This window comes from Xenopus tropicalis, chromosome 3 (genome assembly GCF_000004195.4).
Source record: "Xenopus tropicalis strain Nigerian chromosome 3, UCB_Xtro_10.0, whole genome shotgun sequence".
NCBI classification, from domain to species: domain Eukaryota; kingdom Metazoa; phylum Chordata; class Amphibia; order Anura; family Pipidae; genus Xenopus; species Xenopus tropicalis.
Window position 1 is genome coordinate 130202083 of NC_030679.2, and position 15724 is coordinate 130217806.

Below are 15724 nucleotides of genomic sequence, written 5' to 3' on the forward strand. Positions count from 1 at the left end.
AGAAGGGCCACAAGCACAGGGAATTAGTGGGGGAGTGAGGCTGAAGTTTCCCATTGGGCAGGCATATACTGTAGGCTTCTGATTGGTTATGCTTGTTTCCATGCCTACTTAATCCTGCCCATAACAACTAAAGGAATCTTTAGAGACTCTTCTGGAAAGAGAAATGGATTATTTGGTTTCTTAAACCAATATTTCCCTTCTTCCCCCTCAAGTTCTGCTAAGCAAGTCCTACTGGGAAGGGTGTGACCAAAAAGGCTCAAAATAGTGCAAATGAGTTAAAAATGAAACAGAAACGGCAATACTGAATACAATAGGAAATGGAATTCTACTGCAAAAGGTCACAACATACCAGAGACCCTAAAGTAAAAGCAGAAAATATACATTGATATTTCATATGTGAACTAAAGCATGGATTCCTTCACAGTTCTATTAGGTCAGCAGAGAAAAATGCCTTGTGCTTATGTCATTAGGGTAGGGTCAAATGTAGCAAAGAAGTGCAGGCAATAAAGGCAAAGCTGTATTATTGTTAGGCAAAGGCAGAACACGAAACAGAAATAAACGTAGAATAAACATAAACGACTTTTGTATTTACACAATACAATGTCACACTCAAATGTTATGGCCAAGGGCCATTTGATGTCTAGTGATAGGCTGAGACTGGCCTGCCAAAATACCAAAGGGTCTCCCAATAAAACCAAACCCTAGTGGGCCCCAGCCCCACCATAGCTCTATATATAACATTTACATTTTGTTAGAGTGAGCCCTGACTGCCAGGTTCTCTGGTGGGCCCAATGAAGCCCAGTCTGACCCTGACTGAGTTTTCATCTGTAATACTGCCATTCCTTTACCCAGCAGCGTAACAATGGTGCTCTGGGCCCCCCAGCAAAAAAAAAAAACCCTCCTGCCCTTGACTCCTGCTCCCCAGTCAATCATTCCAAGTAGGTGAGAAAGCAGCTGGGAAGAGGGCCTTCTTACTGTTATAGAGAAAGCAGACCCAGTGGTATGGGTCCCCCTGCCCCCTGGGCCCCTTTGCCCTGTGACCACGGGGTCTGCTTCCCATTCTGTCATTGGAGGAAGATGGTTGTATTTGGCAACTCCCACACCTTGTGTCTCAACCCTTTCTCCTTGTAGATTGTAAGCTCTTTTGGGCAGGGCCCTCCTCATCTCTTGTATCGGTTATTGATTGCTTTATATGTTACTCTGTATGTCCAATGTATGTAACCCACTTATTGTACAGCGCTGCGGAATATGTTGGCGCTTTATAAATAAATGTTAATGTAATGTAACTTTGCCTCCGTTACAAGCCTGGCCTAAGCTATTTATCCAGTGCTGATAACAACAACACAGACAATACATTGGAATTCTGTTTAACAGGAAATTCAAATGGGTAACATAAGTATCTGTAAATATGTACAATATATCAGGGAGGCTATTCACCTAAACAAACACTGATAGCACCCATTAATGGATTCTCGTGTGCAGACAGGCTGTAGCCTGGACATTGAAACTAGGGATGCACCGAATCCAGGATTCAGTTCAGGCCAATTCAGCCAAGATCCGTTTTTCGGCAGGATTCGGCTGAATCCATGCCTCTGGCCAAACCGTATCCATATCCTAAAAATCACGTGACTTTTTGTCACATAAACGCGGAAGTTGAAAATTTTTTAGGATTCGGTTCTGTATTCAGCTGCATCCTTTACGAAGGGTTCGGCCGAATCTAAAAAAGTGCATTTGGTGCATCCCTAATTGAAACACATTGAAACACTTGTCTACCTAGGCCCCTACTGTGATCATACAGAGATGGCTATTTATACCCTCTGATTTTCATTTATTATATAAACCTTATTTTAAATAAGATTTAATTGTAGCTGCATATACTGTGTTGCTTTAATAAGGCCTCCAGTAAGGGCCTCTGTATTGTATGTTTCCATCCCACTCATACAACACGCAGGGAAATGTATGTAATAGATAAAGCATATATGGGCCCCTCTTTTCCTGTCTTATAGAAGACAGAATTCATGAGATGAGCCTCATTTTTCCTGAGTGACAGCTGAAAGGTTAAAATAACCTTATATACCGCAGGGTTGAATCAGAAGTGTTTGTACATTTTTCCACCATATCCCAATGCTTTGAAGGGGAAAGTGTGGCAACACGTTACAGATGAGTGTGTAGTCAATTAGTAGACATAATAAGGACTGGCTTCTATCTGCTTTCAAAGTGGTTATAAAATCATTACCCCCAGTGGTGGCTGGGTTCTAGGTACTGGGCTCTACATACATCTTTATACAGTATGCAAGCCTTGGGTAAAAATGGCCCTCTTACACCTCTAGGACCCCAGAAATTGACGGGACTGCTGCACCTGATCGTATCCCCCCGAACAGCTGTCATTGTGCTGAGACCTCAAATAACTGATTTCTTTTGAGCAACTTCTGGTGGCACATCCGGGTGAAGCCTTCCAGACAATGGGTTTGCATCCAGCCTCAGTTATCTTTTCCCAGTGGGGTAGCAGCTTATTGTTTCTTGGCAGATTTATGTATTATTTCTGCTATTTCCGGGAGAATGCCAGAAAGAGTTCTAACGTCAGTAATGATTTCCTATTGTTTTTACTGGCTGGAAGAAAACACCAGATAATGTGCTGACTTGCCACCTCTCTGTATTTCCCTGGGACAGACCAATGGCTGGTTTAATACCAATGCTTTGTTGTCACACTCGCTATGAAGTACTTGTGCTCTCCATGTCCCTCTGAGCTGAAGTGCCCATAGTACAAAGAAGGAGGCAAGTAGAATCGTTGTTGGACTAGATAAAGCCCCATTGGTGACCCTGGTTTGAATAGTGTCTGAATGGCAGCATTTTAAGTTTAAACCAATAAAATGCAATGGCTGATATCTGATTGGCTGTTAGTGGCCCAACCCACTTTTCCTATTTTTGAACTGCAGTCCCCCAGTGACCAACTTTGCAAAGTTTGGGGACTCAGGCATAAAAATTATGAGTCTGACAGCATTTTACACTTCAAATGTGATTGGCTGTTGGTGGCTCCGCCCACTTGTTTTAACCCGGAATACATGGTCAGCCAGTGACTGACTGTGCAAAGTTTGGGAACCCTGACATAAATAGTGTGAAAAAGGCAGCATTTTATATTTAAACAAAAAAAAAAATTCAATAGGTGAAGTCTGATTGGCTGTTGGCTCCACCCACTTTTTAAAACCTAAAAATGCAGTCCCTTAGTGACCCTGGTGTTAATACTGTGAGAATGGCATCAGGTTGAATTTCCCCATTGAAAATCAATAGTTAAAATCTGATTGGCTGTTGGTGGCTCCTTGAACCAGTTACCAGGTGCCTAACTCTGCAAAGTTTGGGGACCCCGGTGTTATTACTGTAAGAATGGCAGCAGGTTGGATTTCTGCCAATAGGTAAAATCTGATTAGCTGTTCACAGCGCCGCCCACTTTTGGGCATCCAATAATCATCATATTTTCATTCAGGCTGAGCCCATGACTGTGTGATTCAAGTTTGGGGGGTGTAGCCTCAAAGCTGTAAGATTGGCAGCAGTTTCAATTTTCCCATAAAAGTCAATGGATGAAATTTGATTGGCTGCTGTTGGCTCCTCCTACTTTGGGGTCATCCAACAAGTGTCGCTGTTTCATTCAAGGTGACCCCATGATTATGTTATTCAAGTTTGGGGGGTGTAGCTTCAAAGCTGTAAGAGTGGCAGCAGTTTGAAAATCTTCCCTGTCAAAATCAATGGGAAAATTGGGGGGTTCGGAGCGGCGCCACAAAAAGACGGGGGGGCGGGATCGCTTAGAAAAGCACAAGCAACCTGCTCCGCTATAGGGCGAAGAAGTGTGGGGAGTTTGGGTGTTGTACCCCTAAAACTGTAGGAGGAGTAGCGTTTAGACAATAGGGGGCGCTAAGAATAAGAAGCGGAAGAATCAGCTGAAGGGGAAGAACAGTCTGTGGGTTTCAGCCCAACATAAAAAAGTAAGGGAGAATAAATGCCTTTCCTATTTATATCAGTAATGGTTCATACAACCTGGCCTCCCACTAACAGCAGTAGTTACAGATCAACAACAGATAGAGGGCTGCATGTACATTTATCTACTTGTCACCCTGCAACCCTCGTAGATTTGGAGGCCCAGGGCAACTAATTGCCTTCCCCAGGATGTAAAAAGGCACAGGCCAAAGCCATGGGATTTCCAGGTAAATTCCCAGTGCCTGTCAGACTCAGCAGAGCCGGCGAACGATCACTCCCTGCTGGCAGCCCTCCAAACACTCTAAGAAAGTCCAGGAGAGAGTGAAAGCATGGCTGCTGCTTACAGTTTCCCCTCCATCCGCTACATGTGTTTATTCTGTAGCACACAGGACACTTCATACCCCCCTCTCTCTAAATTCCCCACAATTGTATTACTATACTAATTATATCACTGGGGGGAATTCACAAAAGTGTAGGTAGCCCTTTTTTGGAGTAAAAGTGATGGTAAAACTGGTGTAAAACCAGAAATCCGCCTAAATTCTGAATTTGTCTTTTAAACGCCATTTTAATTTTTTTTCCCAACATTTTCAAATGGAGTAAAGCTCAGTGTAATTCTGTCAGATCAATTCTAAGCTCTTCTGTTTAGTTTTAGCAGCAGTGCCCCATTTAATCACTGACACCTGTCCCAACATACCCGTGCCCCCATAGCATGTCCAACACTACAGAGCTGCCTGACAGCATCGGCCCCCTTTAGGCTGATGCCACACGCGGCGTAGGGCTGAATTTTTCGGCAAGCGGAAAAATCAGCCCTATGCCGCGTGTGGCATCAGCCTTAGCTATGTCCCTTCTGTTCCCAGCAGCCAGCACATTGGCACCCAAACTTGGATATTGGGCTACTGTGAATTCAATGTGGGACTGGCCCAACAGGATAAATGCAGTGCAGCAGCCCTTGACTCACTTCTCCTGAGCCCCCAAATACACCAGTCTGACACTGTGTGCATGTTGCTAGGTGATATCCATGCTGGCAAATGAAGAAAAGTTTGAAATAGAAAGCCATATTTAACCCATTCTGTACTTTCCAAAAATATATGGTTTCTTAGGTCAAACCTACTGTTAGATGATTTTTGGCCTTGGATTTCTGTAATGGTGCTTTTTGACACATACAAGTCAGAAATCTCCATGAAACTATACATATTTGGTATTGGCACATTCATGAAACATGCAGATTTCTAAATCAGTTATATTTCTACATATATAACATTTTTGTAATATATATCCCTATATTATGCAAACTAGCAATTTCTTTATTTTTCTGATATTTAGACCCATAAATCTGGTTACAGAAGTGGAATTACACACTAATTTAGAAACAATTCAAAGGCCCAGCTTGTCCTGAAAAAATGGATGTATTGTTTTCCTAGGGAAACTAATATTCCCTTTCAGGAAATGCCCCTAAAGGCAAATGACTGGCAAATAAAATGCTAAATCCTTATTCCAAGACTCATGTAGATGTGAGACTGGGTTTGATGCAGTGACGGGATGGGGTGCTGGGGGCTCCCCGTCCCAGTCGCAAACTACCCCCAAGTAACTCATACTGCCCTCTGGCCCCCTGCTGATATGGCTGACTACTTTGAAAAATGTAACAGTAGTCGACATACAAAAATGTTATTTATTCATATGTTTGGAATAAACATATTACTATAATAGGTATATTAGGGGTTTCTATGTGTCAGGCTCTTTAGCAACTTTGGGCTCAGAAGCCAGAGTTCCCCTTTAATGAGTCCTAATGCTACTGTCACTTTTACTAGCCCGAGGAAGCACAACACCCATTGCCTAATCTTCTCTTTCTATCAAAACCAGCCCAGACAATAAGGCCAATCTGTTAATGTAATTAGCCTCCTACACACTGTAACCAGCCACAGACTGGGTGCCTGCATGGTGACACAGAGAAGAGGCTCACTTGCTCCCTCTACTTAGTTCTTAAATTACTTCTTAAAGAGATCCATGCATCAGAATGACTTGCAAAGCAATAAGTGATATTATGAGCTATAACGTTATTGTGGGAGTGGAAAATATTTGCTTTAGTGCGGAAATAGTGTCCGGAGTATTCCAGCAAAGGGTTAATAGTTAACAAAACTTAGCAAACAAGTAGTTGTATTTCAGAGCTAGGGTTAAGGTGTTTGGGTTTGCGATGGCAGACAAAAAGTAATGTAGGAAAGACAAGGGCTCTGCCCAGGGCCATTATTTAGAATGCATTGCTTCCTCCCTGGGCTGCCTACAGCCATCTTGCTTCAAATGCCTTGCTGAGCCATGCACAGATTGGTCTGTACGTCAATGAAATAGATCTTTACGTTAAGGATCTTAAAAAAAAAAACGTTCTGCTCTTTAGGTATCATTTGCATGTACAGGCATGGGATCTGTTATCTGGAAACCCCGTTATCCAGAAAGTTCCGAATTATGGGAAGACCACCTCCGTCAGACTTCTTTATAGACAAATAATTCAAATTTGGAAAAATAATTTCATTTTTCTCTGTAATAATAATAATACAGTACCTTCTACTTGATGTATTTGCTCTTTAGCCTTCATTTGGGAAATAGACAGAGACAATAATTATTAAGGCGATGATTGCATGAATTATCATTGCCATTTAAATGATACAAAGGACAAGAAATCCACTGTGCATCACACAGATACAATGGAGGGTTTTGATTGGTGAGTTATTCCTTGTACTGGGGTGAATGACTCTTGGTGCTACCGATGCAGCATTGCACTGGTTGAACTGGCAACTGGACTACCAATAGGTTCGGCTGCCACTTGGCCAGTATTTTATGTGCCTATACAGTCAAAGTGGCAAATGATACCAGTGTTATTAAGGGAAAGATAATATATAGAAAGGTTAGTACTTCTTCCCAGAGAAGGTAAAAACCCTTTCAACAGGCCCCCACCAGGAGTGTTAACTAAGCATGGTGTCATGCAGACAATACAAGCAAAGCCTAATTCACTACTGCCCTCCAGTGGCCACACAAAACAGCAACGGCAGAACGCCTGTTTGTCCTTACTAAGCGACAACATGAATAATACATTTCTCAGAGAACGACCAGTATTATCCTTTCAAAGGCTTTTCTGGCACACCAACATTTCCTACAGATTTTTATAAATACACAAATAAAAAAAGGACTCTCTTATGTGAACGGTTAACATTATTTTTATCTTAAATTCCAGAAAAGTACAAGGATGCCTATATGTGCCCATAGCACAGGGCAACCCTTATGAAATATAAAATAACAAAAGTGGTATAAAGGTGATACCTTTATTGGATAACTAAGATATCATAGCAAGCTTTCAGAAAGTATAATCAGCTTGAAAAAGGAACTAAAAAGTTCTGAAAACTATGATTATCTTAGTTAGCCAATAAAGGTATCACTTTCACACCACTTTTGTTATTTATTTATTTTTTCAAAGGGTTGCCCTGTAACCTTTTGACTGCCTAACACGGTACAACAACTTTACCTGCCCATGGCACAAACAGTAACTCAGTACCAATTTGACCCATGATTCCCTATGCCCAACACTGCAGCAGAGGCAAAATGGCTAGCTCATTAGTAATCACTGTGTGTCTGTTTGGCAAAATATTTTTTTATGTATTAATTTGTCTCAAATCATGAATGAAACAGATGATTTGGTTGTGAATGGACAATAAGGTTTACATGATAAATATGTATTACAATTGTCTCTGGGTAACATGTAGAACCAGCCTGAATAGCCCAAACTCAGCAGCATTGTAGTGGTTCTAGACTATATGCCCTCTCATGGCTTATAGAAAGGTCTGGGGTATCAAGTAAATGACCATAAAGAACATAATATATCACTCTGGTGGTTCTTTATAGTCATAGTGGTTCTTCAGCATAGGTCCTATGAGTGTGACAAACAACCATAGCAACCATAGCAGTCGGCTCTTTGGAAGTGTCACTGTAGCACTGGCTCTGGAACAGACCTCGAGAATGATCCATCTGCTGGAGAACGAGAAGCTGGGGATAGACAACATACACCAGTAGTTTAGTCTATTATCTAGTTTGTCCATGGTATAAATGGGATATACATTGGGGATCCCCCTATAATCTGGGATACAAAGCAGAGAAAAGCCCTATTGTATAAATGGGATATACACTGGGGATCCCCCCTATAAACTGAGATACAGAGCAGAGAAAAGCCCTATTGTATAAATGGGATATACACTGGGGATCCCCCCTATAAACTGAGATACAGAGCAGAGAAAAGCCCTATTGTATAAATGGGATATACACTGGGGATCCCCCTATAAACTGAGATACAGAGCAGAGAAAAGCCCTATTGTATAAATGGGATATACACTGGGGATCCCCCTATAAACTGATATACAGAGCAGAGAAAAGCCCTATTGTATAAATGGGATATACACTGGGGATTCCCCTATAAACTGAGATACAGAGCAGAGAAAAGCCCTATTGTATAAATGGGATATACACTGGGGATCCCCCTATAAACTGAGATACAGAGCAGAGAAAAGCCCTATTGTATAAATGGGATATACACTGGGGATCCCCCTATAAACTGAGATACAGAGCAGAGAAAAGCCCTATTGTATAAATGGGATATACACTGGGGATCCCCCTATAAACTGAGATACAGAGCAGAGAAAAGCCCTATTGTATAAATGGGATATACACTGGGGATCCCCCCTATAAACTGAGATACAGAGCAGAGAAAAGCCCTACTGTATAAATGGGATATACACTGGGGATCCCCCCTATAAACTGAGATACAGAGCAGAGAAAAGCCCTATTGTATAAATGGGATATACACTGGGGATCCCCCCTATAAACTGAGATACAGAGCAGAGAAAAGCCCTATTGTATAAATGGGATATACACTGGGATCCCCCTATAAACTGAGATACAGAGCAGAGAAAAGCCCTATTGTACAAACGGGATACACTGGGGATCCCTCCTATAAAATGACATACAGACCACAATAAAAATAAAGTCATATTATTTGAGATTCCTCACATAGTAAGGGAACTCGGTACTGTATAACTGTAGGCCGAGCCCTACATTATGAAGTACAGAATGGGGTAAGTCCCTTTATGCATTTACAATAGGTTTGGAGTATTTAGTGCTGCAGACTCACCTTGGTCTGTCTTCCATTCTGTAGGGCGCTGGGGAGAAATGACCACTGGGCCTGAAGGAACATCAGGAAGATCGACAATCATCTCTTCCTTTTGGAGAATGTCATTGAGTTCTTTCTCCAAATCCTCAGAGTCAATATCTCAAACAAAAAGTAGTAGAAATAAGTAAAATCCTTAGCAGACAGAGATAAATGTATATCAAGCAACCAGTAGTTTAGTCTATTATCTAGTTTTTTCATGGTATAAATGGGATATACATTGGGGATCCCCCTATAATCTGGGATACAGAGCAGAGAAAAGCCCTATTGTATAAATGGGATATACACTGGGAATCCCTCCTATAAACTGACATATAGAGCAAAGAAAAAGCCCTATTGTATAAATGGGATATACACTGGGAATCCCCTATAATCTGTGATACAGAGCAGAGAAAAGCCCTCTTGTATAAATGGGATATACACTGGGGATCCCCCCTATAAACTGAGATACAGAGCAGAGAAAAGCCCTATTGTATAAATGGGATATACACTGGGAATCCCTCCTATAAACTGAGATATAGAGCAAAGAAAAAGCCCTATTGTATAAATGGGATATACACTGGGGATCCCCCCTATAAACTGAGATACAGAGCAGAGAAAAGCTCTATTGTATAAATGGGATATACACTGGGGATCCCCCTATAAACTGAGATACAGAGCAGAGAAAAGCCCTATTGTATAAATGGGATATACACTGGGGATCCGCCCTATAAACTGAGATACAGAGCAGAGAAAAGCTCTATTGTATAAATGGGATACACTGGGATTCCTCCTATAAAATGACATACAGACCACAATAAAAATAAAGTCATATTATTTGAGATTCCTCACATAGTAAGGGAACTTGGTACTGTATAACTGTAGGCCAAGCCCTACATTATGAAGTACAGAATGGGGTAATGCATTTACAATAGGTTTGGAGTATTTAGTGCTGCAGACTCACCTTGGTCTGTCTCCCATTCTGTAGGGCGTTGGGGAGAAATGACCACTGGGCCTGAAGGAACATCAGGAAGATCAACAATCATCTCTTTATTTTGGAGAATGTCATTGAGTTCTTTCTCCAAATCCTCAGAGTCAATATCTGAAACAAAAAGCAGTAGAAATAAGTAAAATCCTTAGCAGACAGAGATAAATGTATATCAAACAATGGCACATATCTTACCCGCATCACTGACTGAGGCTAGTGTCTGACTGAGGTCATCCTGAAGGTCACAGTACTGTAACAGCCACAAGAAGGAAATGATTGGCCAGTAGCAAGGCATGCTGGGAGGTATTACAGTATAAAGATGTCTCCATACAAGCACAGAAATACCCCCCTTCCCCATTGGCCCCTTTAGCCACTGTTATTACCTCCTGAATCTGATCTACAATACTTTCTGCCTTCTCCATAGTGACATCCTTTAGGGCCAGTTTAAGAGCAGAGACTCCCATCTGGTACGCAGAGACAACCTAAGGCCAGTAAAAATATCACTATTATTAGCCCAATTTGCTAATGTAAGTTACTTTTCACATATCACCAAGTGCCATTACCTTGCGGTCTGTTTCCGCAGCCGCTATCCTCTCCAAGATTCCCTGTACGGTATCCTGCTTGTTCTGCAGCTCTGTAATGCGACGCTCTAACAGCTTCCTCTTTCGCAAGCAGCGCAGAGCCTGAGAACAGCGGCAAAAGCAGACAACTGAGAACAACAGCCATTGGATAAAATATAATAAATAATAGATGACGGATGTACCCAGCCATTCTCAGCAGGCCACTGGCCCAGCCAAAATGGACTGCATGTTTGACAACCACGTGCGCATATAACACACAACAAAGTGTAAAGGCAGAGAGACTGGAAGCAGAGTAATGAAAGGAACAGAACAGAGACAGAAAAAGCAAAATGTTCTCACCTGGTGCTTGTTTCCCGCCCGGTTATAGGTTCTTGCCTCCTCTGTCAGCCTGCAGGGCATAGACATGGCTGCACTAAGAGTTTGTACTTCTCAGTGCTTCACATTACTCCCAATGTTATATCAGTCCCTGTGGCTGTATCGTTTAGGAGAAGGGGCAGGACATAATAGAAAAACTGCAGGAGAATGCCAAATACAAGCTCTTATAATAATAACCAGTCCTGCCACAGAACATTTTCTTCCCCAATGGAAGATCTTACAGTCACTGACCAGTAGTATCTGTATTAAAATGCCAGCTTATATCCCTGTATTAGGTCTGTTTTTAAATACCATCTCTTCCTCCAATATTCTGCCTCTTTTAATGTTCCAGCTCTTCTCCTTGTATTATTACTAAATCAGAGTACCAGATTATCTCCCTGTATTGGGTCTGTATTTAAATATCACCCCTTCTTCCTATATTCTGCCTTTATTTATGTGCCAGCTCTTCTCTTTGGATTGAGTCTGTACTTGAATATCAATTTTTCTTATATTCTGCCAGTATCTGTGTGGCAGCTCTTATCTTTGTATTATTATTGAATTAGAATGTCAGCTTTTCTCCCTGTATTGAGTCTGTATTTGAGTATTAACCCTTATTTCTATATTCTGCCTGTATTGGTGTACCAGCCCTTGTACTGTACCTCTTTAAGAATGTCAGCTCTAATTCATATGTGCCTGAATTACAGCTGTTCTCTTTGTGATTGTGCTACAGTATATAAGTCACATCTATTCTGTGCATTTCATAGTGTGGCTTTTAAGTGCTAGCCTAAGTATGAGCATGTTTTGATGCATTTGCTGCATTATTATATTGTCAGGTACCCCCTCCCCTCACAAGTAATACCATAGTATTAGCCATTCTTCTGACAAATTCACATGTACTAAAGAGTGCATCTCACCTATCAGACTCCTCGCCTGCACTCTGAAGTCGCTCAGACAGAAGTTTTTCGCTCTGCTGTAATTCATATATTCCCAGGTCGGATTCGCTGATTGGGTCCACTTGCCCCACACTTACTCGGACAAATTTCACTAACTGATGTGGAAGAACAGAAACCAATGTAAGAAAGGGAAAGCTTGCTTGCCCATGGGCAGAGGGCAAAGGACAGGCTTACAGCACTAGCAGAATATAACCAGTGATATTGCTTATGTGTGTACATTACAGCACAACTCACTTACTAAAAATATTGTACAAGTCAATACTAGCAAGCTCCTCACTACAGAATGACCTTATTATTAATTCCACAGCAAGGTCTGCTGGTTTACCATTTTCCAGTTTTAATGTCATTAACTCTGCAAGGATAAGCAAATTTTGGCACCTACATTATTGCAGATCTAAAACTCCCAGTATCTAGTACAATTGTGGCTGTTGGGAACTGTTTTGCATAATTATGGTCATGTAAATTATGACATTTCCTCTACAGAAAGGCTGCAGATATCAGTCGACTTGCTGATCGTCCCGGTTAAAAGATTTTCAGCGGGCGCCATTGAAGGTGCCGAAACAAAATCTACCTTCAGGGCTGAATCGGCAGAAGGAAGTAGAAACAATCGGATTTCTACCTCCTTCTGCCGATTCAGCCCTGAAGGTAGATTTTGCTGGTGGGGGGCTGTTTGGGCCTCTGTATACTTAAAATGCCAGGTCTGCCTCTAACTACCACTTTAAGAGCTTAAATACTATAGGCCCCTATGCTGTTGCCTGAGCCATGGTCAAGCAGTGGGTCAGAATTTAAACACAGACTGATCTCTATTGGCCTGTCAATTTTAGGCTGGAAATCTATGCAAGAGGGGCTGCTGTAAGATGCCATTGACAGTCACAATGTATTGGGTTGGTGGGGGGCTGTTTGGGCCTCTGTGTACTTGAAATGCCAGGGCCTATTTTGAATCCCAGTCTGGGCCTGGCCAGGGTAGAGTGTACAAGGCACTATGATAAAACAAAAGCTCCAACAAACAAAAGTTTAGAGCTGCTGTGTCCTGTAACAAAGCCAAGAAGTAGAAAGTAGAGACAATCAGAGCTTTGTGCCTCCTAGTTTAAAAGAAGGCTTCTAAAGGGGCTTATGCAAGTGGGAAAAAGACAAACATCATTGCAACATTTTGTGACCTTCCTTTAAACACATCTCCAAGGGGTGAGCCTTATAGCAAAAGCTCACCTTCTTTCCTGCTCTCTCCAAAACACAAATCTTCTTATCTCCCTGTAGCTGAAGCAGCACCAGATTCAAAGCAGAGGGGTTGGGGCAAATCTCAGCACAAAGGGTGCGCACTTCCTCCTCACTCAGCAATGGGAGAGCCCGCAGGGGAGATGACTGGTATCGCTGCAACACCAAAGCTGCCCGCTCCTGGAGAGAGAATAAACATACTGTTTACAATGTAAAGCTGTTCATACTACCTCTGCAACATGTTATAAAGTAACATTAATTTAAATTATCAAATTACACTACCGTGACCATGCGCACATCCAACTGGAAAGAGATGGGCGATAGGTCCATGCATGTCACTAGTGTTCACCACCATTATGGTTGCACACACTGGCTAATCAGCTATGCAGTTTGAGGGGGTACAATGAACAGACTAACAATCATCTCAACAGCCTGATGCGTTTTGTACCAAAAGCATGATTAAGTGCCTGCTTTTGGCATTAAACGTGTCAAAAACATGTTTTAACTGCACCGTGTTTTTGTTAATTGGTCCAGTTTTATCTGTGCCAGCCTTTCCTCATCTATGAGGTAATTTTGCCAGATGGAATAATGAAAGCAAAAGAATGATTGGTGCTATGGTTATTGCACTGTAGTTAATGTGCACCTAAGTAAATAAGCTGTAATAGCGTACCTCAGTAGCTAAAGTAATAGAGTGAATAGCATGTGTTGCAGACAGGCTGATATATTTTATATATTATATAGCCATAACAGTCATGGAGCTACAAGTAAAATAAAACACAGTTTAGCACAATATCCAATCACTGGCAGTCAAGGGACCCTGGGATATGTAGCTCAATAGCTGTAGTTATGCAAGGTAGCTAATCTACACTTAGCTTCAATATACACCTTTATGATTTCAGGAATCACTAGGGGCTCATCAGGGCCCATCTGGCTTCCCAGCACTGTCCCTATCGTCCAGCGAAGAGGTCTGATGACCAGCTGTCTCATCCCCCATGACAGCCACCCACTGCTGACATTCGACACATAATCCGACTCCTTTCTCAAAGTGCCTTGCCTATATAGAAACACAAAATCAGAGTTATCAGAAACAGAATGTTATGTGCCCCCAATATCCCCGTACTGATGTGCCCATCACCTCATCATCTCCTGGATAACAATTCTCAGTCCCAGCGGTGCAAAGCCTTTACGCCTGAAGTCCCTTTCCAGCTGGCTAAGTGAAATACTAAGGAGTCCTTGGGCCCTGGCATGTTTAAGAATGAGAGGGATCCAAAATTTCATCTTGCCATCCCAATCAGAGGTATTTACATCCCGTGTTTGTTTGAAGGCTGAAAACAGGAAAGACATCCGCTCATCATCATCCCACTCAGGGGGGTAACATGAAAGGGCCGCCATCATACACAAGAGTAAACCTAAAAAATGGTAGAGACAAGAGGATCTGGAATTAGTGGCAAGATAAAGAAGGTGGCAGCAGGAGTTTAAAACAGGGACAGACTTGCAAGCAGGGGCCAAGCAAAAGGGGGTGCAAGTTTAATGACAACATGACTGAAGGGGATGCATTAGCTGCAAAGTAAATGAGAAAAATGGATTCATACAAGCAGAAAGATGGGGAGACATAAGCGCAATTACAGGGGCTCTAATTTTAAAATCTGAAATTAGATCTCCCCACAGATAAATACACCCACTTTTTTATTCACTCCTATGGGATTTTCAGAAGCACATTTATCATTTCAGAAAATATCCCATAGGAATTCATAGAAATTAGGTGAAATCTTCTGTGCTGAGCTCTAATGTCACACTTTGATAAATCTGCCCCTGAGAAACCAACAGTGACATTGGGCCTGTGTGTATTTATAACGCTAGGTAGGGCCTATTGAAGCTCAGGCCAGACATGAAATCGATTGTGTGGTGCAGGGAAAACAGTATTCAGCCATAAGCAAACCAGGCCGGCACAAAGCATTGGGGCAACTGTGCAAGCAGAAATGCGAGGCAGAGGTCTGGCGTAGAAAGCCAGCTTTAACATACAGCTCCCAGAATCCTCTCACAGCCACCGTAGTTCTACCGGAGCTCCGCGGCACGTCACCGTGCGAAGAAGTGGATCCCTGGACTCAACATAATAAGGAATTGCACGTAACTATAGACGGGAGGGGAAACTGATTTGTCAAAGAGCCAAATCTCGAAAATGAAACCAAGAGCTGTCATAAGTTCTAGGAACGCCCACCAGAGTTCGGGTTGGCCCTACGCAGCTTCCGTTGGGGAGGGGAATCCCATCCAGTCATGGCTAAGGGCGGCACTGACAGTATTGTATAAAGTGTGAGACAGTAACATGGCAGGTAATGTGACAGGACGATGTAAGAAGGGAACTCGTCATTTTGACGCCCCTATAGGAATATCTCTAGCGCTCCCTACAGCGGTTTTCTGCAGCTATTTCTAGTGACTTTTCTTTAACCCCGCCCCCTGCCTAAGGCTTCCGGCAACATGATCTACT

The 15724-nt window shown here is 42.3% G+C and overlaps 1 protein-coding gene across 2 annotated transcripts; it reads right to left on the minus strand.

Moving 5' to 3' along the window:
- Positions 1 to 5621: 5621 nt before the first annotated feature.
- Positions 5622 to 15538, minus strand: chmp7 (charged multivesicular body protein 7). Of its 2 annotated transcripts, none has more exons than XM_012958954.2 (12): positions 15458 to 15538; positions 14375 to 14648; positions 14125 to 14293; positions 13234 to 13419; positions 11989 to 12122; positions 11060 to 11108; positions 10703 to 10822; positions 10523 to 10621; positions 10335 to 10389; positions 10116 to 10253; positions 9137 to 9274; positions 5622 to 7998 (listed from the first exon to the last, which is right to left on the minus strand). In XM_012958954.2, exons 1-12 carry the CDS (start codon positions 15513 to 15515, stop codon positions 7937 to 7939), a joined length of 1482 nt encoding a protein of 493 aa, XP_012814408.1. In that variant the 5' UTR covers positions 15516 to 15538; the 3' UTR covers positions 5622 to 7936. The 2 variants fall into 2 exon arrangements, with proteins under 2 accessions (XP_012814408.1, NP_001015735.1); NM_001015735.1 differs by lacking the exon at positions 15458 to 15538 and adding an exon at positions 15262 to 15363 and having other exon boundaries at positions 7589 to 7998.
- Positions 15539 to 15724: the final 186 nt, after the last annotated feature.

What these genes read in the sequence shown, in the direction of transcription:
- chmp7 (XM_012958954.2), bottom strand. Translation starts at nt 15,515, where the DNA reads ATGACTGGATGGGATTCCCCTCCCCAACGGAAGCTGCGTAGGGCCAAC. An exon ending in GCAGGCGAGGAGTCTGATAG is followed by an intron (nt 11,109 to 11,988) that starts GTGAGATGCACT and finishes TATGCCCTGCAG; the next exon opens with GCTGACAGAGGAGGCAAGAA. An exon ending in AGCCTCAGTCAGTGATGCGG is followed by an intron (nt 10,254 to 10,334) that starts GTAAGATATGTG and finishes TTTTTGTTTCAG; the next exon opens with ATATTGACTCTGAGGATTTG.